Source organism: Lontra canadensis, unplaced genomic scaffold (genome assembly GCF_010015895.1).
Source record: "Lontra canadensis isolate GAN:19392208 unplaced genomic scaffold, GSC_riverotter_1.0 scaffold52, whole genome shotgun sequence".
NCBI classification, from domain to species: domain Eukaryota; kingdom Metazoa; phylum Chordata; class Mammalia; order Carnivora; family Mustelidae; genus Lontra; species Lontra canadensis.
The window spans coordinates 10,164,378-10,187,603 of record NW_022631046.1 but is presented as its reverse complement, the minus strand read 5'-3'; the positions used below and the strand labels follow the sequence as shown (position 1 = coordinate 10,187,603).

General features: G+C 37.2%; 1 protein-coding gene across 2 annotated transcripts in view; it reads left to right on the top strand.

Moving 5' to 3' along the window:
- NTN4 (netrin 4) overlaps window positions 1-23,226 on the top strand; it is a 114,024-nt gene that overhangs the window by 82,739 nt on the left and 8,059 nt on the right. The window contains exons 6-8 of one of the 2 annotated variants that reach the window (XM_032874262.1): window positions 12,579-12,792; window positions 13,139-13,254; window positions 20,766-20,834. In XM_032874262.1, the coding sequence (XP_032730153.1) occupies window positions 12,579-12,792; window positions 13,139-13,254; window positions 20,766-20,834 (399 nt within the window). The remainder of the gene's footprint in view (window positions 1-12,578; window positions 12,793-13,138; window positions 13,255-20,765; window positions 20,835-23,226) is intronic. The other variant, XM_032874264.1, reaches the window with a different exon arrangement.

The following is a 23,226-nucleotide window of genomic DNA, read 5'->3' as shown; positions in this document are numbered from 1 at the left end:
AATAATCATTGACTATAGTTCTTCATGAAGCTCCATTCTGGTCCCCACCACATTTTGACACCAAAGAATAACTTAAATGTTAGATTCATTGAAAATTGGGTGTGGAATATTGACAGCTATTCTATGACATTTCTCTACAGAAAATTTCTCATGCTTCAATAGAACACATGGTCTGAAATAGATGTTGGAAGAAATGCTTTATAGAATAGAATTTACTCTCTTTTTTAGGAAACAGCCAGTTAGTTCTTTACCATAAATTTATTCACTTTTGTGTTGTGACATCTTTTTAACTATTGCATAGTCTCTCTCCATATTTAAAGAAAAATCAGCAAATGGCAAAGAAAGCAGGATTTATTCCCTGTCAAAGTAAACAACTTCTTGAAAAACTGACATGCCCTTCCTTCCTCCCTGGTGGGCCAAAATAAATGTAGTCGATTGCCTTTCAGCAGAGAGTGAATAAAAATAAACTTAGGGACGCCTGGGTGGCTCAGTGGGTTAAGCCTCTGCCTTCGGCTCAGGTCATGATCTCGGGGTCCTGGGATCGAGTCCCGCATCGGGCTCTCTGCTCAGCAGGGAGCCTGCTTCCCTTCCTCTCTCTGCCTGCCTCTCTGCCTACTTGTGATCTCTGTCTGTCAAATAAATAAATAAAATCTTAAAAAAAAAATAAAATAAAATAAACTTAGTCCTTCTGCCCTAAAAACCAAACCACGTATTTACCAAGATACTGTTTTGTTACTTGGTTACCATTACCCTGCCTAGTGAGCTATCTTTGTAAAGAACTTTATCATCCATCCAAATCTATCTCCTTTTTTTTCCTTCTTGCTTTTTTTCTTCTTTTCTTCTTTCTATCTTAGGTGAAAACTGCTCAGCTGATGGAAACACAGTGCCTACAATGGGTGACTGTCTTGCTGCAGACTGTCTTTCCATCCTTCACAGTCTATGCAAATATCACCTTCTCATCATGGTCCCAAGAAGAATCTCTGTGTTTCTCCACTTGTTTGTACCTATAGTTAATAATTACTTCATTCTACCTTTAGGATGGTTATTCCTTCCCTTTAAATTCCCCCAGAAGTAAAATTTTGAAATTAATTAAATCCATAATTCCTTACCACAACAACACATTTAGGTAAAGCCCTGATGTTTCCCACTTTTTACTGATGTACCTATGTTTCAGCCCATATCAGAAAAGGACTTTTTCCCAAGGGTCATTAAAATGTCTTCCTTATAGCAGCTTAGTGGGTTTTTTCTTTCAAAAAATATAATTTTCACAAAGCACGAATCCATTTTATGTCTTATAAACAACACAGACATCCTTGTTTTATGCTAAAAGCAATGATTTCAGCATAGAATCAGTATAAAGTAACAGTTTTTGAAAAGCAAACTGTAAATTGAGCCAGTTACTTGGAAATAATAGCTGAGAAACTTTAATCTCAGCTTTTAAAAAATCTAGGGTGTAAAACCAGAGGATTAAGAACTGAGAGAGACAGAAAAAATTCGTATATCATAATGTAGTAATCATACTAGGACTATCCTTTAAAATGTTCAAATGATATACATTAAAACCACCACCCCCCAAAAGGAGAAATTTTATGGACTGATAAATAATAAAAGTCAGTCACATTTGGGAAGAGAAATGGGAGAGGTCACAAAATTCTCTAACATCTCTCTAAAACAGAACGTGTAATTCATTGAATAAATAAATAATATGCCATTCTGTATTTGATGAGGACAAGCAATAAATAATCAATAAATAATTATATCAAAACTCTCAGAAATTCTGGACAAAATAGGCTATAAAGAAGAGAAGTAGCATTTATTGAATGGCTACTATGGGCCAGACACTGTGGCTGGGCAATTTACATAAGCCATGTCATTTAGCAATCTTTAGGAGTTAGGCAGTATTTTTTATATTTTACAAATGAGGACACTGAGGCTTAAATTAACTATTTAATTTGTCCAGGTTCACACAGCTGGTCTGAAACAGGGCTGGGATTTGAACCCAGGTTTGTCCGACCCTGAAGACTTTGATCCAAAGACATAGAAAGATCTAAAAAACTTGATTCTACGCTGTGTCCTGGTTGATGAAAACAAAATGAATCTTAAAATGCAGAAATAATCGGTTATGTGTATTAGAACAAAAAAATTTTTTTTAAGATTTTATTTATTTGACAGATCACAAGTAGACAGAGAGGCAGGCAGAGAGAGAGAAAGTAGGAAGCAGGCTCCCCACTGAGCAGAGAGCCCGATGCGGGGCTGGATTCCAGGACCCTGGGATCATGACCTGAGCCGAAAACAGAGGCTTTAACCTACTGAGCCACCCAGGTGCCCCAGAACCAAAAATAATTTTAGAAGGAACCTAGACTTGGGTTTTGAATAAGACCCTGCTTCCTGATGAATAGCCATGTAAAGTTTGAACCTAAAAAGCTGTATTTATGGGGCACCTGTTTGGCTCAGTGGGTTAAAGCCTCTGCCTTCAGCTCAGGTCATGATCCCAGGGTCCTGGGATTGAGCCCCGAATTGGGCTCTCTGCTCGGCAGGGAGCTGGCTTCCTCCTCTCTCTCTGCCTGCTTCTCGGCCTACTTGTGATCTCCGTCTGTCAAATAAATAGATACAAATGTTAAAAAAAAAAAAAAAAGCTGCATTTATCTTAAAGAATCTTAGTATAAGAAAGATGTAGACAACAGAGGAGGGTTCCACATAGGCCAACAAAACAAGAAGAGAGATACTAATGAATAAATATGAAAGAGGCTGAATATTCTCAACTTAACTAGGAAACTGCTCAGGAAGAACACAACAACTTTCTTCACACAGTCAAAAGCTGTTAGGGGACATAGGGAGTGGCAAAACATAATTTACTTCCCTAGAACAAAGAGCCATAATTAGATGTAATTGGGTGAAAGTGAGGAAAAAAGATTGATTAATGTGAAAAAAAAAATTGCACTGCCAGTGAAAGGCATTTGTGGGTGGGGAATGTCTCCTACAGAGTTAGAATAAAGAACTTTTATCACAAATAATAAATAATAAAACTCAACTGAGTGAAGCATTAAATGTAGGGAACAGTCTTGCATGGGGAAAACTCAGGATAACATATTCTATTTCACCATTTCAGTTTTCTGTTGTTGTTTCTGTTGTGCGTGTGTTTGTTTGCTCTGTTTCTAATGTCTCGTGATCGCAATTCTGTGGTGCTAAAATACTAAAAAGCTATAAAAGAAAGAATACAAGCCTTTCAGAAGGTTCATCAACACATATTTCATGCTTATCACTCATTCAGAGGAACATTCATTCAACAAAGATTGAGAGAGTCCCTAAATCGGGTCAGCATGGTCCTAGGTAGATGTGGTTTCTACATTCTAGGCCTTCACAGTGTAGTATGGAGACAGCAGGGAGGTGAAAATCATAAAGAGATTACACCAGGGGCCAGAAGACCATCAATCATTAAGAAATATTTATTAAGTGATAATAATTCATCCTTTTTTTTTTCATTTTTTAAAACTCACCACAGATTTACGCAGTATTTACCTTGTGGCAGGCCTATTGTATTCACTGTATATACAACAAAACAGAGTCCCTAATTCCATGGAAACAGACTGTAAATAAACTTTTCCATGTAAATACGTAATTAAAAACTGCAGGGGCAGCTGACTCAGTCAGTGGAGCATGTGACTCTTGAGTTTGGGGTTGTGAGTTTGAGTCCCACATTGGGTGTAGTGATTACTTGAAAACAAAATCTTTAAAAAAAAAAACAAAACAAAACTGAAATACTTGCAATGAAGAAAAGGGTACCATGATAGATTATAGCAGGGATGAACAACATCAATTCAAAGAAGAAGACAAATGAGGTCAATAGGGATTCTTTATCCAAAGGAAGAAGGAGTTGGGGATGGACCGAGGTTTCTGACTAGGTGCCTGCGTAAATGATGCCTTGCGCGGAACAGGAATACAGGAGCCTTTCTTCAACAAAAAGATAAAGGTGTTTGATGTAACCAAATTCCTCAGAGCTAAATACAGTATCTAAAATTATACCTGGAAGTTTTCCTGTAACAGAATTTGCACACTCAAAAGTACAGACAAATTCTTCTTCAGTTTTAAATGGAGTAGCAACCCAGGAATATGAAATTGGCTATTTAGCTATCTAAAATTTTTTAGATATACCCAGGAATAAATAGGAATTGGCTCAGTAACAATTTATAAACAGGAAGAATACAGAAATCAAACGGAGGGTCTGAGCGGTGGTCATAGTAAAGCTTCAAAAATAAAGGGTATGACTTTTGTATTCATTTGCATTACTCATTTAAAGTTCATAGAAAACATAGGAAATATACTTAAATACATTTATTTTTGAAACGGGGCATAAATGACTAGACTTATGCATACACTGATCTCCTTCAGCATGGGATGTACAGTAACTCAAGAGACATTGTATTTCAGTAAGTGAAAGGCAAGTCTTCATTTAGATTATTTTCTTATTAGATTTATTCTTGCATAATTTTATTTGAAATTAACATTCATTTTGAATATTGTGGCCCTATCTTTGAACATGATGTGATTATATTTAAAGGATGAATAAAAATGTTCCCTAGGAGAGTAAAGGGGTAAACCATATTGCCTTTGACAACTGCCTTTGTTTACAATTTTTTCTTTATTTTTCCATAGTTGTACATCCACTAGCAGAGATAATTGATAGTAGAAGGAAAGGAGAAAATAGTACTAAAAAAGACAGAAGACTATTTTATCTAACATTTAACTTCACACTTGATACAGTAATAATAGATCATACTGTCTCTTTTTTGTTTAGAGCTGCATCTCAGTCATTGCCTTTAACTCCAATTCTAAGAACCTCAGGGGGAAGGTCTTGAAATGGCTTTGATATTTAAAATCCCCCATCAGAAATCATGCAGGGCCTTGGCCTTTTCAGGGGAAGACAGTGGTGGGAGGCTGGGAAGCTCTGCTGAAGGAGGGGCCACTGGGCAGCGGTGAAAGCCCTTGAGGAGCTGCTGCTTTCCCAGCTAAAGGCCTTGAACTTTGAATTCTGTTTTTAGAAAAGCTAAATCAGGAGCAAATACTTTCAGGGTGTTTTGCTCCCAGTGTTGCCTTCACTAACAAAACAGCAAAAGCTACAGCCATCAGGTAATACTAAGGAGTCCTGGTGATTTTTAAAAGGAATAAGATGCTGAACTCAACTGGGTGTTTCAACAGTAGGCTCCGCATCACAGATCACTCTGAATGAAAGGTGTGCAAACAACTCGGAGTTTGGGTGAAGGTGCGAATAAAGAGAAAAGGCAGCAATGGTTTCCTTTGACTCCACCACCAAAAGCTTTTAACAACCCCCTCAGAATAAAGGAAGCCATAACTCTCCCATTATGTCTCTGACCATTCTGTATTCCTGTTTACATACTTACTATGTTCACGTAGGTTGACAGCTGTGATTCTTGTCCTAGATTACGTGGTGGGATATCTCCCTATAAACAACAGGATCATAGATCATACCCTACTTGTCTTCAGTTTACTCTCATCCCCAAAAGGAGAGTAAGAGCAGATGGAATGTATTTGATCTAAAGAAAAGAACATGTAGTTAGGAGATTAACCTAATTCTCTAAGACAAAGTAGTCAAGAAAGCTGTTCGCCACCAAATTCCTCCCAGGGGCAAAGTGAAGAATTTCAGCCTATTTTGGAAACCAAATTGTTAAAATTGTTTAAAAAAAAATAAATGAAAAGATAGAAATAAAAAAAATAAAGAATAAAAATAAATAAATAAGTAACAACTTATATCTGCAATAAGACAGTTATTCCTCTTTCCTCTGTGCCCCCATGCACCCCGGGCTATCTCAGTTGTAACATTTATTGTCTGTAATTATGTATTTCATATCTCTCTTCATTCACTGAAGAGTTAGTTATGACTCCACATTCTTCTTTATATCTTAAGCCTCTGGCGTAGTTCATGTTAACACTAAAGTTCAGAAACTCCTTGGCAAAGGTGTGACTGACTGACTGAATGAATGAATGAATGGTGGACTTTTAAAAACTAATACGTTGGAGTGTCTGGCTGGCTCGGTCGGTAGAGTATGCAACTCTTGATCTCAGGATCATGAGTTTGAGCCCCCATGTTGGGCATAGAGATTACTTAATAAAAAAAGAATTGTTTTAACTAATATGGTTCAGCCAGATAATAGTAACAGTTACTCTCTGAGCATTTGGTGCTACTAATTCCTGATACATCGCTAACTATATACAATGTCTTATTCAGTCCTCCCATAGGAACCCTATGGCATAGGTATTAGTACACTTAATCCATCAATAAGAAAACTGAAATGAGGAATTTAATTTCACAAACTCTTACAAAGACCAAGCTTCATAACCAGAATTTTAACTCACCTAGGCTGACTTTGAGGTTGGTGCCCTACCTATTTTCTGTCTTTCTATTTTATTGCCTGTCTTACAGGCAATTTCCAAACAAGCTGTATTGTGATTGAAACAATTATTAATTTCAGAGCCACGTAGATAAACAAGGTTAAAGATGTGTTCAACCATTATTTTATGAACGGTATGTTTCCTGGTAGAAGACACTCCAGAATAGCCCCACATCTTAACTCTTTTCTGTAAATGCTCATAGAGGGACAGTGTTTCACACAATAGATAGCTGAAAACATGTATCTGTAAATAAAATTTGAAAATATTTAGCAATTATATATTTATTACTTGAAGAGAATGTGTTGTGAAATCTTTTGTAAAAATACCCATTTCCTTTCCTTCATCTCACCTGTTTCGAATATTTTGTATTATTTCAGGGTTTCTTATAACAGGACACATCAGTACTCAATGTACTATTTAAAATTAGCTGTTTGTGTTGTTAAAGAGATCTTGTGATAATATTTAGGAGTTTAAAGTGACATTTTCAAATAATTTTATTCTGCTAATTTGGTTGAGAGAACTACAATGGGCAAATGGTTTCGGGCAGGGGCTTGGGAGGGGTGATAATTATTCCAGTAATGAATCATTTAATACCTAGGGAGCCCACATAGCTTTGAAATATATCTGGCTGCCACTCAAAGCACCATTTTGGCTTTTAAAGACAATGCACCATAGCTTTACCAAAAAATTATAATAAAAAAATAATTAAGTTCAGAATGATAGTATATGATAATAGTTCGATCTTTACTATTATTGTGCAACAAAAAGACAAAGTTACGTCAATGATTTATGTCATTCCACTGGGTTGCAACTTTGGCATTCATTGTAATGAGTATGTAAAAAGCCAGGTGCTTAGGTTGCACTTCAGAATCAACAATCAGCAAGAAGTATATGTTGGAGAATCAGAACCTGAACCAGAATCTAGGCAGACCTTTTTTCCCCCCCAAGCAAGAAGAATATAAGAAATGCAGATTATGTGTGTCAGATATTGACTGTTCCACAAACTTAAGGAGAGAGGTATGCAAGGCAAGCCTTGGTGTGCAGTTTTAAAAGTATGTCATGAGAAGTGTCAGTGCTGTCTGCCTGGAGCTAGTTCTGCATAGTTTCCAAGTGGTATTTTTATCTTGTAATTATGTAAAAAGTCACACTGACAGAAATCCACCAGCACATGTGATAGAATCACATTCTTCTCTGGCCATTCCTGAGATGTGTGTGGGTTTTAAAGTATATGGTAGTACAGAGAGGTCAAATCCTAGAAAGGCTTGAATTTTCTGTTAGGGTAAAAGATAATGGTGGCAATGGGAAACTATATATTACAATAGCGGGAAATCCAAGACATCTTTCATCTGGCTCCCCTATCTGCTGTCAAGAACTAAGCTGACTTAGAACTGAATGTTGCAGTAACTATTAATTTAGTCTTCTCAAAATGATGAAATGTTCGTGTTGGATTATGCGATTTCATTTAATGTCTCCACATAGCACTTTGATACATTTTGTGTGACATATAACTCTCCAAAGTATTTCCTAGTTAATTAATTAATTAAAAACAAATAACAAAGCAACAATGCCTTGCTAACTTAAGAGAAATATTAGTCATTGACTTTCATAAACTGGAAATGTGAAAATCTTCCTCAATTTCTGTTTGTCTCTTAACAGCACCTTCTTCCTCCTCATCCCGATGACCTCTAAATCCTATCATTTCAACCTTTCCTCCTGTTCCAGCATCTACCCTCTTAGTCCAGTTCCTTGTTTTCTCTGATCTTTTGTTTCCCTGCCATCAGTTTCTCCCTACTCTAGTCTGTTTCATGCAATGCCACAAAAGCATCTTCAAAATTAAGTTGTAACCATGTCCTAATCTGCTTTTTTTTTTTTTTTTTTTTTGAAGTGTTATTTCCTATGGCTTTTTATACCCACAGGACAAAATTCAGCTTCTTGGGTTTGGCCCTTCTACAGTTTGGCTCCAACCCTAACTCTATGCTTTTTTTTTTTCCTGCCTCATCAACTTCAACAGTCTTCCACTCAATGTACGTTCTAAAATTCTCACACTCCCCAAAGAAGCCATGCCCTTTCACACATGATCCCCACAGCCTGGAATGTCCTTCAGGTCAGTTTCACAAATGATGACATGAGCATCTACTATACACCAGATACTGTTCTGGGGACTGGAAAACAAAAATAGTAAGATAAAAATCCTGTCAGTTAGTCCAGAGTCTCATAGTAAGGGCAACAGGCATACAAACAAATAATAATAATGGACTATAATGCACACAAAATAGAAATATACATTAAAAGCAGAGGCAGCATAGAGGGGAGTAGTGCTAAACTGTCCGGAGGGAGTGGGACAAAGAAGGATGTCAGGGTTCAGATGGACAAGAAGGGAAAGGAAACACAGGAATGACAAGGGGCATTGGGGCAGGAAAGAGCTTCACATTTTCAGGGAGCAGGAAGATCTTCCACATACAATGCAGACACACAAAATGCAGTGATGATGAACTATTCAATTAAAAGTGGTGAAGAAGCTACATTTTGTGGTATGTGTCTTTTACCACAATTAAATTTTATTTTAATTATTTAAAATAAGTGCAATGGGGAGCATATCTAAAGACTGGAATACACAACTGCCTATCTTCCCCCTCCTTTTCAGTTTGCCAACTCCTACTCATCTTTTAGGATCAGCTCAGGTATCTAAATAACCCCTTCTTTAGAATCCCCATGTGAAAAATAAACTCAAAGTGGATGAAAGACCTAAATGTGAGACAGGAATCCATCAAAATCCTAGAAGAGAACACAGGCAGCAACATCTTCAATCTCAGCCACAGCAACTTCTTGCTAGACACATCTCCAAAGGCAAGGGAAACAAAGACAAAAATGAACTATTGGGACTTCATCAAGATAAAAACCTTTTGCACAGCAGAAGAAATAGTTGACAAAACCAAAAGGCAACCGACAAAATGGGAGAAGATATTTGCAAAGTTTTATCAGAGAAAGGGCTAGTATCCAAGATCTGTAAAGAACTTATCAAATGCAACACCCCTCGGGACAAATAATCCAGCCAAGAAATGGGCAGAAGATATGAATGGACATTTCTTCAAAGAAGACATACAAATGGCCAATAGACACATGAAAAATGCTCAACATCACACAGCATCAGGGAAATACAAACCAAAACCACCATGAGATACCACCTCACACTAGTTAGAATGGCTAAAATTAACAAGTCAGGAAATGACAGAAGCTGGCAAGGATGCAGAGAAAGGGGAACCCTCCTACACTGCTGGTGAGAATGTAAGCTGGTGCAGCCACTCTGAGAAACAGCATGGAGGTTCCTCAAAAAGTTGAAAATAGAGCTACCCTATGACCCAGCAATTGCACTGCTGGGTATTTGTCCAAAACATACAAATGTAGTGATCTGAAGGAGCAGCAATGTCCACCATGGCCAAACTATGGAAAGAGCCCAAATGTCCATCAGCAGATGAATGGGTAAAGAAGATGCAATATGTACACACACACACACACACACACACGCACATACACACTGGAATATTATTCATCCTTCAAAAATGAAATCTTGGCAATGAAATCTTGGCATTTGCAACAATGTGGATGGCACATAATACCCTAGGGTATTATGCTAAGCAAAATAAGTCAGTCAGAGAAAGACAATTGTCATATGATCTCACTGATAGGTGGAATTTAAGAAACAAAACAGAGGATCATAGGGGAAGAGAGGGAAAAATAAAACAAGATGAAATCAGAGAGGGAGCAAAACCATGAGAGACTCTTAACTATAGGAAACAAACAGGGTTGCTGGAAGGGAGGGAGGTGGTGAGATGGGGAAACTGGGTGATGGGCATTAAGGAGGGCACATGATGTAATGAGCACTGGGTGTTATATAAGACTGATGACCTCTACCTCAAACTAATAATATACTATATGTTAATTAATTGAATTTAAATAAAATAAAATAAAAAGAATCCCCATGTGATTCCCTCAGCCTGTGCTCCTTTTTCTGTGCTCCCTTAGAATGCACAGGCCTCCTTTAGAGTACCTAGTCTGGAAAGTTTTTATTTACTCCTCTGTTTCCCCCAACAAAACCATGAATTCCTTAAGGGCTGGCACCATTACTTATACAAGCATAAATATCTCTATAAGAATTATTTATTGAATTAAGTTGTTAGTTCACTATTAATTAACCATGTGTCAGACACCACACTAATGTAGCCATACATTACATGCATGATCTCCTTTTACCTGTATAGCAACCGCATAAGGATAGATATGGTTCTCATTTCCATTTTAAAGACAAGGAAACTGGGATAACGAGAAGCGAGGCCAAAAGTCTGGCCAAAAGTCACACAGTCAGTAGAGATTTGAAGCCAGATTGAAGCCACACTGTTATTTTAATGACAAAGGAATACATCAATAGAAAGTGTTTCCAAGGGGATAAACAAGGAAGTGGGGATCTCGAGTATTATCAGTTGAGAAGATTTAGCAGGAAGAATTGGCTTAGTAGGTATCAGATTGCACTACATATCTTGCTGAAGTAATTTCATTTAAAACCATGTCAGCCTCATGAAATCTCCATGAGATCTAGACACCCTTCAGGACAGTTGGGTCTTGTTGAGAGCTCTCTTCTGGGTTGTAGACTGCCAGCTTCTCATTGTAGCCTCACGTCCTTCACAGAGAAGAGAGCACTGCGCTTTTCTTCTCCATAGAAGGGCACTAATCTTATCACCCCTGAGACCACATCCAAAGCTCCCAAAGATCCCACTTCCAGATACCATCACAGTGGAGTGTAGGTTCAACATATGAATCTGGAGGGCACAGAGTCAGCCCATAACACTGTGCCAATTAAATCCAGCTTTCTCCCATCTCAAACCTGAACCCTCTCGGCTACACCACTCTAAATTCATGACTACTGATCTCAAGTGTAGCCTTCATGTGCCTGGAAATTATACTTCATTTTCTGTGTCTCTCGTTCACTCTCCCACTGCCGCTCTTCATCTCTCTCGCCTGACGACTTTGCTTACTATTTCATCCAGAAAATACAAGGAACCAGAAGAAAAATTCCCCAGCTTCCACTACTGCATTTATCCACTGTCCTGCATCTGAGTCCACATGCTCTGCTCTGCATCCTGTTACTATGAACTGATCATGTTCCTACCCAAGGCCAGCGCTTTCTCTTCTGCACCAGATCCTGTCTGTCTGCCTTACTCCAGTATGCTTAAATATCCCTCCAACAATGCTCCCAGCTTTCTTCAGGTGATCCATTTTTCCCTCTCTCTTGGATCATTCCCATCAACATCAAACCCGTTGCAATTTCTCTCATCTTAAAATAAACAAAACAAAAACTCAAACCATCACTTACATTCATATCCCCCTTCAGTTTTCTGTGCCATTATAGAAAAGCTTCTCAAAAGAACTGTCTGTTCTCATGCTCAAATTCCTCTACTCCCATCTTCTGAGTTCTTTTCAGGTAGGTTCACCACTCATCAGTAGAGTGAAACTTTTCCTATTAAGGATACCAATGCTCTTCATTTTGTCAAATGCAAAAATATATTCCCAAGCCCCATCTTTTTGGGACTATCAGCATTTAACACAGTTGATGTGGCCTACCTGATGTTGAAACTTTGTTTAGCTTCCAGAACACCATACTCTCTTGATTTATTTTCCTTTCTGGCTAACTCCTTCTTTGTCTTCTTTGCTGATTCATTCTCAACACCCCGAGCAAAATCCATTCATATTTAATGCCCTCTAATTTAGAATAAACAATGTAGTTCATTTTTTTTTAAGATTTTATTTATTTATTTGTCAGGCAGAGATCACAAGTAGTCAGAGAGGCAGGCAGAGAGAGAGAGGGGTAAGCAGGCTCCCCACCAAGCAGAGAGCCTGATGCGGGGCTCGATTCCAGGACCCCAGGACCATGACTTGAGCTGAAGGCAGAGGCTTAACCCACTGAGCTACCCAGGCGCCCCAACAATGTAGTTCATTTTGCAGCAAATGTGCTTTCCTGATTTTATCTTCTTATCTGTAATTTAATTAATTTTCATTCTCTGAGCATATACCAACTGTCTAACAGGGGAGCCTCAGAGGTATGCTGGGTGGTGAAGGGAAACCAGGTCACAGATAACCAGTTACTCACTGATCCTTGTGTGTCCTCTCTGTTGTAGTGTGTTCCTGTCATCCAGTTGGATCAGCAGTCCTTCCTTTCAGCTCAGTAACCTTCTGTGACCCCAGCAATGGTGACTGCCCTTGCAAGCCTGGGGTGGCAGGACCACACTGTGACAGGTGTATGGTGGGGTACTGGGGCTTCGGAGACTACGGCTGTAGGCCCTGTGACTGCGCAGGGAGCTGTGACCCACTCACAGGAGACTGCATCAGCAGGTGAATGCTCATGGCTCTTGCTCTGTCCGTGTGTCATTCAGATTCTTCTGACAATCTGATAGTGATCTGGAAAATCTTACATGCTGTCAGTGGAGCAAAAATGTATTTGCACGGTATTTTTTAAGAATCTTTGTCAAATTGCAGAGTAATTTGTTCTTGCAAGATTCTAGAAATGGTCTGGTTCATTTTGCAGAATAAATTATTCTTAATAATAGGCCCTTAAAACACTGTTTCTGAAAACTAAAAGGATGGGAAGGTACCCGATTAGGTTTAAGTCTCCATATATATGTTCATTTCCTTCAAGTTCTAAGAAAGTCCTTAACTTCATCATTTTCTGTTTTATTAGCAGCACAGACATAGACTGGTATCATGAAATTCCTCACTTCCATCCCATGCACAATAAAAGCGAACCAACCTGGGAGTGGGAGGATGAGCAAGGATTTTCTGCACTCCGACACTCAGGTGAGACAATGGCTATTACCAGTTATCATATTTCCAGGTCTAGTCTCTAGTAACAGTGATTCATGACAAATTAGAAAATAACCCTTGGATCCTAGCAAGGGAACTCCTTAGTTCTGAGGTTAATAAAATAGTGACACCCCTGCCGACAAGCATAAAACCATGAGAGAGAACCAAAGAGTATTTTAACAAGATTTTGTTTATTTTCTGATTATTAGAGTAACATTTCTAATTAGTATAGAAAATCTGGAAAACGCAAAACACCACAGTAAGAAAATATCAAATCTCATTACCCAAACCATTAGATTTTTGGTTTGTTTCCCTCTCTAAAACCTACTGTTTTACATGGGTGAGAACTAATTGAATATATCAGGTTTGGAAATGGAGAAATTCGTTTAAAGGAGAAATATTATTATAGACCTAGCCTAACTTAATATACACAAAGCTAAGGGTAAACTCCTTATGTTTTATCTTTTTTTGCAACTAGAAAACAAAAATAATTTTACAAACTAATTATAAGCCAAATAACAAAACTAATAAAATTTAAATTAACACCATTAATTGAATATGAAAAGTGATTTTTACTGAAGCCAAAACACTCTTTTCTACACAAATATGGTTCTTTAAATCTACCACGTCTATATACTATTTCCTCTGACTCCGTTTTCTTATGATGTTTATCTGTTTCTTTGTTTGATGAGCATGCTGTGATATTGATGTGAATACATGGTTTCTGTGTTCATCCTGCCTCTATTCTTTTCTTGTAGAAAGGCAAGTTGTTCTTTTCAGCACCACCTTATTCCATAACACAAACAAAAATGTGGGCATGAAATCTTGTGTAAGCATTTGGTTATAAAGTACTTCCCAAATGATCCAAAGGACACTTAATAATAAATTTTTTTAAAACTTTTTTAGTGGGGTATAATTGACATATAATTTATTAGTTTAGGTATATAACATAAAGATTCCTTATTTGTATGTATTGTGAAATGTTCACCAAAATTTTTTTTATTAAACATCACAAATGCCAAAAATCTATTGTGAACACCCATACACACACCTGTTAATATTACCAAACTTTAAGTTTTGCCATAATTGTTTCATATTTTTATTTAAATTTTAAAGTGTTATAGATACATTTGACGACCTGTACCAGTCTCCAACTTTACTAGCCTTCCTTACTCCACAGAAAAGCCACTAACCAGAATTTTGGTATTTATCATTAACTTTCATGTTTTTACTATTTTGCTACTTCTATAAATAGAAAGTGTTTTTAAAATTGCATGTATATGGTAACCTACCTATCCCTTTAAAACTTTTCTTTGCTCTGAATATATATTTTTTTAGATTTAAGCATTCTATTATTTGAATATGACACTTTTTATCCTCTCATTGTTTGTCATTTAGGATATTATTAATTTCTAATTTCCCGCTGTTATATGTAATGCTACAATGAATTTTCTCTTTTTTAAATAATTTTTTTAAGGATTTTATTTCTTTATTTGAGATAAAGTGAGCCCTGGAGGGTGGGGGAGGAGCAGAGGGAGAGAGACAAGCAGACTCCCAACCCAGCAGGGAGCACAATCAACTGAGCCATCCTGGTGCCCCAATAAATGCTCTCTTAAATGTGATTTGGTGAATTTAAGGAGTTTCACTAGAGCAGGGGCTGGCAAACTAGCCCTCAGACCAAATCTGGCTTGCTGACTGTCTACACTACACAAGATACCTGCTCTAATGTTTATAGTTATAATTTAAGTAGTTATATTAATACCTGCATAGTATCTTTAACTTTGTCTCTTAGCCTGTAAATCCTAACATATTTATTATCTATCCCTTTATAGAAAATGTTTTTTGATCCTTCTCCTAGGGTATACCCCAGCCACTATTGGGTGACAAGTATGCTTTTTTATCAAATTTACCAATATTGCCAAATAGATCTCCAAAGTGGTCATACAGATTTGCATTCTACCAGCAAAGTATGACATCCTGTTGCTTCATATCCTCACTGATACTTTGTATTTGTTTAACAAATTTTTTTTAAAAGATTTTATTTATTTATTTGACAGAGATCGCAAGTAGGCAGAGAGGCAGACAGAGAGAGAGGAGGAAGCAGGCTCCCCGCCAAGCAGGGAGCCCGATGTAGGGCTCAATCCCAGGACCCTGGGATCGTGACCTGAGCCAAAGGCAGAGGCTTTAACCCACTGAGCCACCCAGGTGCCCCTGTTTAACAAATTTTTATATAACACACACAAGGGACCAAGCACTATTCTACCTCACTAATGCTGATGCAATTCAACTCATTTAATATTTTTGGGCTTCTACAGTTAACATTATCAAATCTCTCAACTTTTGCCAATCTGATGATTATGGACTGGGACCTCGCCATTTTAAATTGTATTTTTCTGATTACTAACAGTTTTAGTCATTTTTCATGCTTTCTTCGCCATTCAGGTCTCTTTTTCTGTGTATTTCCAATTTTGTCATTTTCTCACTAATTAGTAATTCCTTATAAATTCATTCATCTACCCAACAAATATTTATCGAATAACCATAATATAGGCCAGTACTGTAAATACATTAAGAGAACAGAACAACAACAAAAAAAACCCAGGCTCCAAGGAGCCTACATTCTTGTGGAAGAGGACAACTAATAAGTAAGTAAAATATTTAGTGTCATGTTGTCTAATACAATAGAGAAATAAAGCAGGGAGGAGGTGATAAGTGGCCAGGAGAGGGATACTTTTAATAAACCTGATTGGGTGCCTGAGTGGCTCAATGCGTTAAGCCTCTGCCTTCAGCTCAGGTCATGATCTCAGGGTCCTGGGATTGAGCCCCGCATCAGGCTCTCTGCTCGGCGGGGGGTCTGCTTCCCCCACTCTCTCTGTGCCTGCTGCTCTGTCTGCTTGTGATCTCTCTCTCTGTGTCAAATAAATAATAAAAATCTTTAAAAAAAAAAAAGTGATCAAGGGAAATCCTGTGGAAGGTGTCATCTGAGGTTAAAAAAAAAAAAACCACTAAACTAAACTAAAAAAGAGAGAGAGAGAGAGGTATGTAGATAAAAGAGGGAGGAGAGTTTAGGCAGAAGAAACAGCAAGTGCAAAAGCCCTGAGGTCAGCAAGGAGACCAGGGTCACTGGGGCAGAGTAAGAAACAACAATTTTAATACACTTTCATAGAAAACATATGGACTCTTGAAGAATCAAGAACCCAAATTTGAGAAACACTGGTACTTACAATTCTGTGTCATGGTTTTTTTCACCTAACATAATCTTATGATCATTTTCCTAATGGTTTCATTTTAGGTTTAGAATGTGGGAAAGATGAAGGAATACAAAGTAGTCATATTTATCTTTTATAGCATTTGAAAAAGAAAAATCTTTCCCATTAATTTTTGGCCTCAATGCTAAATAGTCCGAATTCTGTAATTTTAACTTTAACCACTTTTGAAACTTTTCTTCTGTTTTTCTAACACAATGGTTTTCATAATTATTCAACTTTTGCCTGCCAAGCCAAATCTGTAAAAATCAAGTGTTTAGGACCATAGGGCATTTATTAAGCCAATCATGTTACTAGGGAGCTGGCAACACACCAACTCAGCACATAACGTGCTGGCATCAGAATCACTCTAGACTCACATCCACAACAGCTGTTAGGTCTGTAATACCCCTAGAGAGTCTCTGAAATTCATCTGGAAGAGCTCCAGTTTGAGGAAGCCATTGTTCGGTTTCCTGTTAAATATCAGTATTCCTATTGGGTATAGAATAGTGCTGTGCTTGTGGCACCTTTTTTAAACAAAAGAAAAAGAATGGTAATCAATTTTTGATTGATTATCATTCTCAAATATATGTGCCTACCTATTTACCTACCATAAGTTTCCAAAACTAGAAATATAATGCATTATACCAACAAGATACCCTTAACTTCTACTACTTCTTAGGAGATAGAGAACATTAGATGTAAAATTTTACCTCCTGTACAACAAATCTAGCTTTAATTAGTACCATAGAACTTGTACAACAAAACTGGCTTTAAATAGTCCTACAGAATTTATACAAGAAATCTGGTTTTAACCAGTACCACAGAACTGTAAATAGTATTCTAATAGCCCAATATTAATACTAACTAGGTTTTTCTTCCCTTCCAGGTTTCCTTTAAGGAAACACATCTGGGCTAAAGCCTAATCAGCAAAGATTCATTCAAAAACAAATTTTAGGGGCATCTGAGTGGCTCAGTTGGTTAAGCATCAGATCTTTGGTTTCAGCTCAGGTCATGATCTTAGGATTATGAAATTGGGCCCCGTGAAGGGCTCTCTCCCTCTGCCACCCTCTCTGCCCCTCCCCGCCACTCTCTCTCAAATACATAAATAAAATCTTTTTAAAAAATGATTACAATGGTAATCTTTATGAAAAAAAATTAATGTCTGATTTCTTAACATATGAAAAGGGAGTATTGGAAAATGACCACAAAAAGATCTTCAAATAACAGAACTTTGTATGTTCTAATTGGCTGAAGGACTACAAAGAAAAACATCAGTTGAGTAATAATATATACCATTTGGAGTTGCATCAGGTTTTTTAGCACGGTGGTTACCATACTCTCCAGCTTTGGTGGAATTATCAAAGGCAGCAGGCTATCTACTTAGGTTACTCCAATTTCTGAATGAGTAACCCTCTCTGCCATGTTTAGATTATATGCAATATTATTTAACAAGTCACGACAGCTAATTTTAAGCACCTCAGATTTCTCATTCCCACTATTTAATTCCACTGTGATTTTCCACTTGCATATCTCATTCTCTAGTTTCTAGAGAAGCTTTAGTTAGAGCCAATATGTCACTATTTGCCACATCACCATGTCTACCCAACCTCATCTCACCAGAATCATACTCTCATTTCCACGTGGATGTTTTGTCAGCAACTCTAATTCATTATGTTCTCCTCATACTAGACGTCTGTTGTTTTTGCCTAACCAGATCCATTTCCTCTTTATTCCTGCTATTTCTGTGGTAGCTCAACCCAATTTTGCTCTGGGGAGCCACACTTCCCCGCCCTCCATTTAATACAGTTTTGGCCCGGCCAATCAGATATGCTCTCCCCGGAATTTAAATCTTGAGCTGAAAGGGACAAGGTCTGAAAGTGATCCCAGTTCATGATTCCAATGGCAAATCCATAAAAGGGGCTGCACAACAGCTCCTGCTACCTACATCTCTGCAGCTCTCCTGATTCATGCCTTTTCTGAGTTCTGGTTCTTCAGCTTTTTCTCCTCTCTGTGAGCTACTCCATATCCCTTCAACAATTAAGTTAAACCACTGATTGCTACAAAAAAGCCTTAAGTTGTACACCCCTGAAGTGCTCTTCTCCTAACTTCCTTATTTCCATTAGTAATACTTCAATCTTCCATCACCTTGGCTCCAAGGTAACAGGAAAACTCCAAGTTCAATCTTAGGCTTCCTCTTCCAATCCATTGACAGGATTTTTAGACCCTAAGTCTGCAGCCTCCCTTAAAATTTCTTCCTCTCTAGACCTACAGCCACCTCTTTAGTTCAACTGAGCCACATTTCATCTGACTTAAGACAGTACAGTGGAAAGATCAGGGGCTTCAGATTCTCCCAAATCCAGGCTAAAAATCTGGCTCTTCTACTTGTTAGTTATGTTGCCTTGGACAAACTAATTAACATCTCTGAGCCTTTATTTTTTCATTTGTTAATAATGTCTATCTCATTAGGTTATTATAAATATCAAACAAGATCATAACGTTCCTTATATAATTTATGGCTTGTGGTTGACGCTCAATTCAGTTACTGTTGCTGTCATCAGTTTCATCAGCTTCTAATGAGTCCCTACTTCCATTTTCTCTCCATTTCAGTACTATTGATACAGTATGTGTCTTATTTCATGTAATTTCTTCAATCTGATAAACTTTGAAAATTCCCCTTTATCAATGGGCAAAATGGGTGAAGGGGAGTGGGAAATACAGGCTTCCATTTATGAAATTAGTAAGTCATGGGAATAAAGACATAGCATAGGGAATATAATCAATGGTATTGTAACAGCATTGCATGGTGACAGATGATAGCTACACTTGTGGAGACACAGTATAACATATAACTTGTTGAATCACCTGAAACTAATGTAACATTGTGTGTGAACTATACTCAAATTTAAAAAAAAAATCCTCTTTCTCTAACAAATTAAGTTCAGTTAATTAATAGGCAGTTAAGGCGGTATGGTACCTACTACTATCCACAATTCAATCTGTATCCAGGGAAAACAGAACCACTGATTTTTCCATGAACACACTCAGCTCTTCTCTCTTTCATTTATTTCCTCACTCTTTTATCTCTACATTCTTGTCAAATCTCTACCTGTTAGAATCTTAGATGAGTAAATAAATATAAAACACTTAAAATAGTGCCTGGCACACAGTAACTGCTCCTTAGTGAGTGTTACCAACTTCCATGCCACTCGATGCCTACAAAATGGAATGCATGAGGGCAGAAGGGGAGGGATGATAAAATTATATCGAATTGTTAAGTAAGTAAGAAGGGAAATTCTACCCCTTCTGGGTTCTAGGAATATAAAGATAAATAAGACATAACTGTCATCATCAAGGATCACAGTTTAGAGAGGAAGCAGATAAATCAATGAGAATGCCATGTATAGACTCTATCAAAGGTATTTTGAAAGTCTTCCACAGGGCCTGGCAAATGTCTGACACAAAATAACTGTCATGCATTATTTAAACTGTTGGGAGAAAGCACCCTACCTATTCTTCAGAGTCCATTTCAAAACCTTCTTCGGCCATGTAGCCTTTTCCCATCTTCCCAAGATGTGGCCCTCCCACCCAAGCATATCGAACCCGTCTTAGAACAATTATCACTGTGTGTACACTTGCTTTATTCACCTTGCTGAATTATAAGCCTTCAGACAAGAATTGTTTATTGCTCATCTTTATATATTCTGAAGTATATAGCATCATGTCCTGCACATAATAGGTGCTCAATAAATACTTTTAAATTGGATGGCATTACCTTCAAAAGACTTGCTCAATTATTTCACTATATTTGACTTTCGCTGTGGTGAACATTAATTGTAAAAAGTCAGTTGTCTTTCTTCTAGTTTATCTATTCAGTTGTTCTATTCCATTAGAAAGGAATCTTAATACTGGACTATATCTGTCATAACATCAATTATAAGCATTAAAATATATCATTGTTCCTACTTCTATTTTTCTTAAGTAAATACCTTATTGAATGGTAACTAATTCAACTTAGAAAGTGACTCTACTTTGTTTGAATGACTTTTTATGGTTTCTTAGTATTTATGGATTATGTTGGATGAATCACTCAAGCCTTAAAGAGTTCTACAACCTGATACCAAAAACCAAGATAACACTGTATGTTAATTATACTTCAGTTTAAAAAATGAGTTATGATACCTGGGTTTACTTGCTGGGTTTTTTTTTCTTTTCTTCATTTCTAAATAACTAACACTATTTTTCATTTACTTTCTGTAGGTAAATGTGAATGTAAAGAACAGGTGTTAGGAAACTCCAAGGCATTCTGTGGGATGAAATATTCATATGGTAAGTCTGAAGTCCTTGAATGCTTCTAAGAATCTATTCAAACCAAGTACAAAGAGTTTTTTAGGAATTGGGAAGCTTAGTCTATGGCATTCTCAATATATTAAATTATATTAAATATATATGATAATACTTAATAAAGATGGTGTTGATTGTTTTGGTGAGGGCAGGAAGCTGGTCGAGCAAAGGCAAGGCCATCTTACTATAAGGAAAAGAGGCAAATAACAAAAAGTGAAAAACCATGATCCATAATCTTTTCTTATGGATACTTTTTTTTTCTTTTACTTTTTCCTTTTTTTTGTTTTTTATTTATTTATTTATTATTAGAATTTTTTTTATAAACATATAATATATTTTTATCCCCAGGGGTACAGGTCTGTAAATTGCCAGGTTTACACACTTCACAGCACTCACCTTAGCACATACCCTCCCTAATGTCCATAACCCCACCCGCCTCTCCCAACCCCCCTCCCCCCAGCAACCCTCAGTTTGTTTTGTGAGATTAAGAGTCACTTATGGTTTGTCTCCCTCCCGATCCCATCTTGTTTCATTTATTCTTCTCCTACCCCCTTAACCCCCCATGTTGCATCTCCACTTCCTCATATCAGGGAGATCATATGATAGTTGTCTTTCTCCGATTGACTTATTTAGCTAAGCATGATACCCTCTAGTTCCATCCACGTCATCGCAAATGGCAAGATTTCATTTCTTTTGATGGCTGCATAGTATTCCATTGTGTATATATACCACATCTTCTTTATCCATTCATCTGTTGATGGACATCTAGGTTCTTTCCATAGTTTGGCTATTGTAGACATTGCTGCTATAAACTTATGGATGCTTTTTGTGTTATAATCTAAAAGGGAAGTCTCTGGCCACTAAAATGATTCCTGTGCCAGTTTCATGTAGTAATACCAGTTTTGAGTAGTAATCTGTGCCAGTTATCATGTAGGAATACTAAGAAAAATCAGTTCAAACACTAGTTCACAGTGATTAAGAGCTCAAATTTTGGATTCAGACCTGTATGGGTTTGATTTCTGGTCTATTGCATGGGTAACTTAACCTCTCCAGACTTCTTCATCTGTAAAATAGGGATGATGCCACCTGTCCCATAAAATGGGATTTTTGAAAAGCAGACAGGATAATATCTACCACACACTATATCCTCAATCCGGTAGGGGGAAGAAAGAAGATATATATTTGGGAAGCACTGAGCTTAGCTGCCTATCCAAGCCTCTTCCCGGCCCTCTCTGTATATTCTAGACTCCTGTACCTTTCAAATACCAGGAAAATATAGATAAAGGAAAATGTCATTGCCCTAAGTAAAGACTGTTACTATCTTCAAATTCTAAATGGCTTTATGTTTACTATCAAAGCAAATTAGATGCCTTATCTTGCCAACATATTCCTGACTAGTATCTAAGGCATTTTATTGTTCCATAATTCATACTGCCTGAAAGACACATTACAATGAAGAGAAAATTTTAAGTCATGATTTCTGAAACCAAGAGTTTAGGTTCTTGATAACATTGTATTTATTTAATTTTGTAAAAGATAAAGAAGTAAATGTTAAAAACCTCATAAGTCTTATCTAAAATTACATACATATTTCCCTCCTTTCACCTGACAACTTGGCTAAATAATAGAAGAAAATTTTTGAAATGTATAGTGTTCAATAAAGAAAAGTTGGTTTAGAGAAAATGGTATTTGCTATCAAAAGCAAAAAAAAAATGATAATTTATTTCAAATGTAGTCAGGTTAGTAGAAATATCAACTGGTTTTGAATATTACATATATTTAGTAGCTCTCTAAATTTACAAACAACTGCACTGGCATCTTTTAATACAACTGTATTCTTTTCTGCTTAAGAAAACACTCAGGACACCTGTGTGGCTCAGTGGGTTGAGCCTCTGCCTTCGGCTCAGGTCATGATCTCAGGGTCCTGAAATCAAGCCCTACATTGGGCAGGCAGAGAGAGAGGAGGAAGCAGGTTCCCTGCTGAGCAGAGAGCCCAATCTTTATTTAAAAAAAAAAAAAGAAAACTTGGACACTCTTAATAACGTAATTAAATACCTTGTTCTTATTAGATGCAATATACCTACAGACTTGGAAAAAAATGGTTTCTCCCTCCCCATTCTACTAACGGGGGGTAAAAAACCTGATTCATTTGTTTATTCCTTTGGCAAATACTTATTAAGCTATAATAGTGAGTAGATGAGGTCCCTGTTCTCTTTGAGTATATAGTCTAGTAGAAAAACAATAGTGAACATTCATTGAGCATTAGCCATGAGCGGGGCACTATGCTACATACCCTTCATGTATATCTTATTGGGATTCCAGCCCAAATTCTACCTCTAACTGACTGGTCATGCAAATTTGGGAAGTTCACTTAATT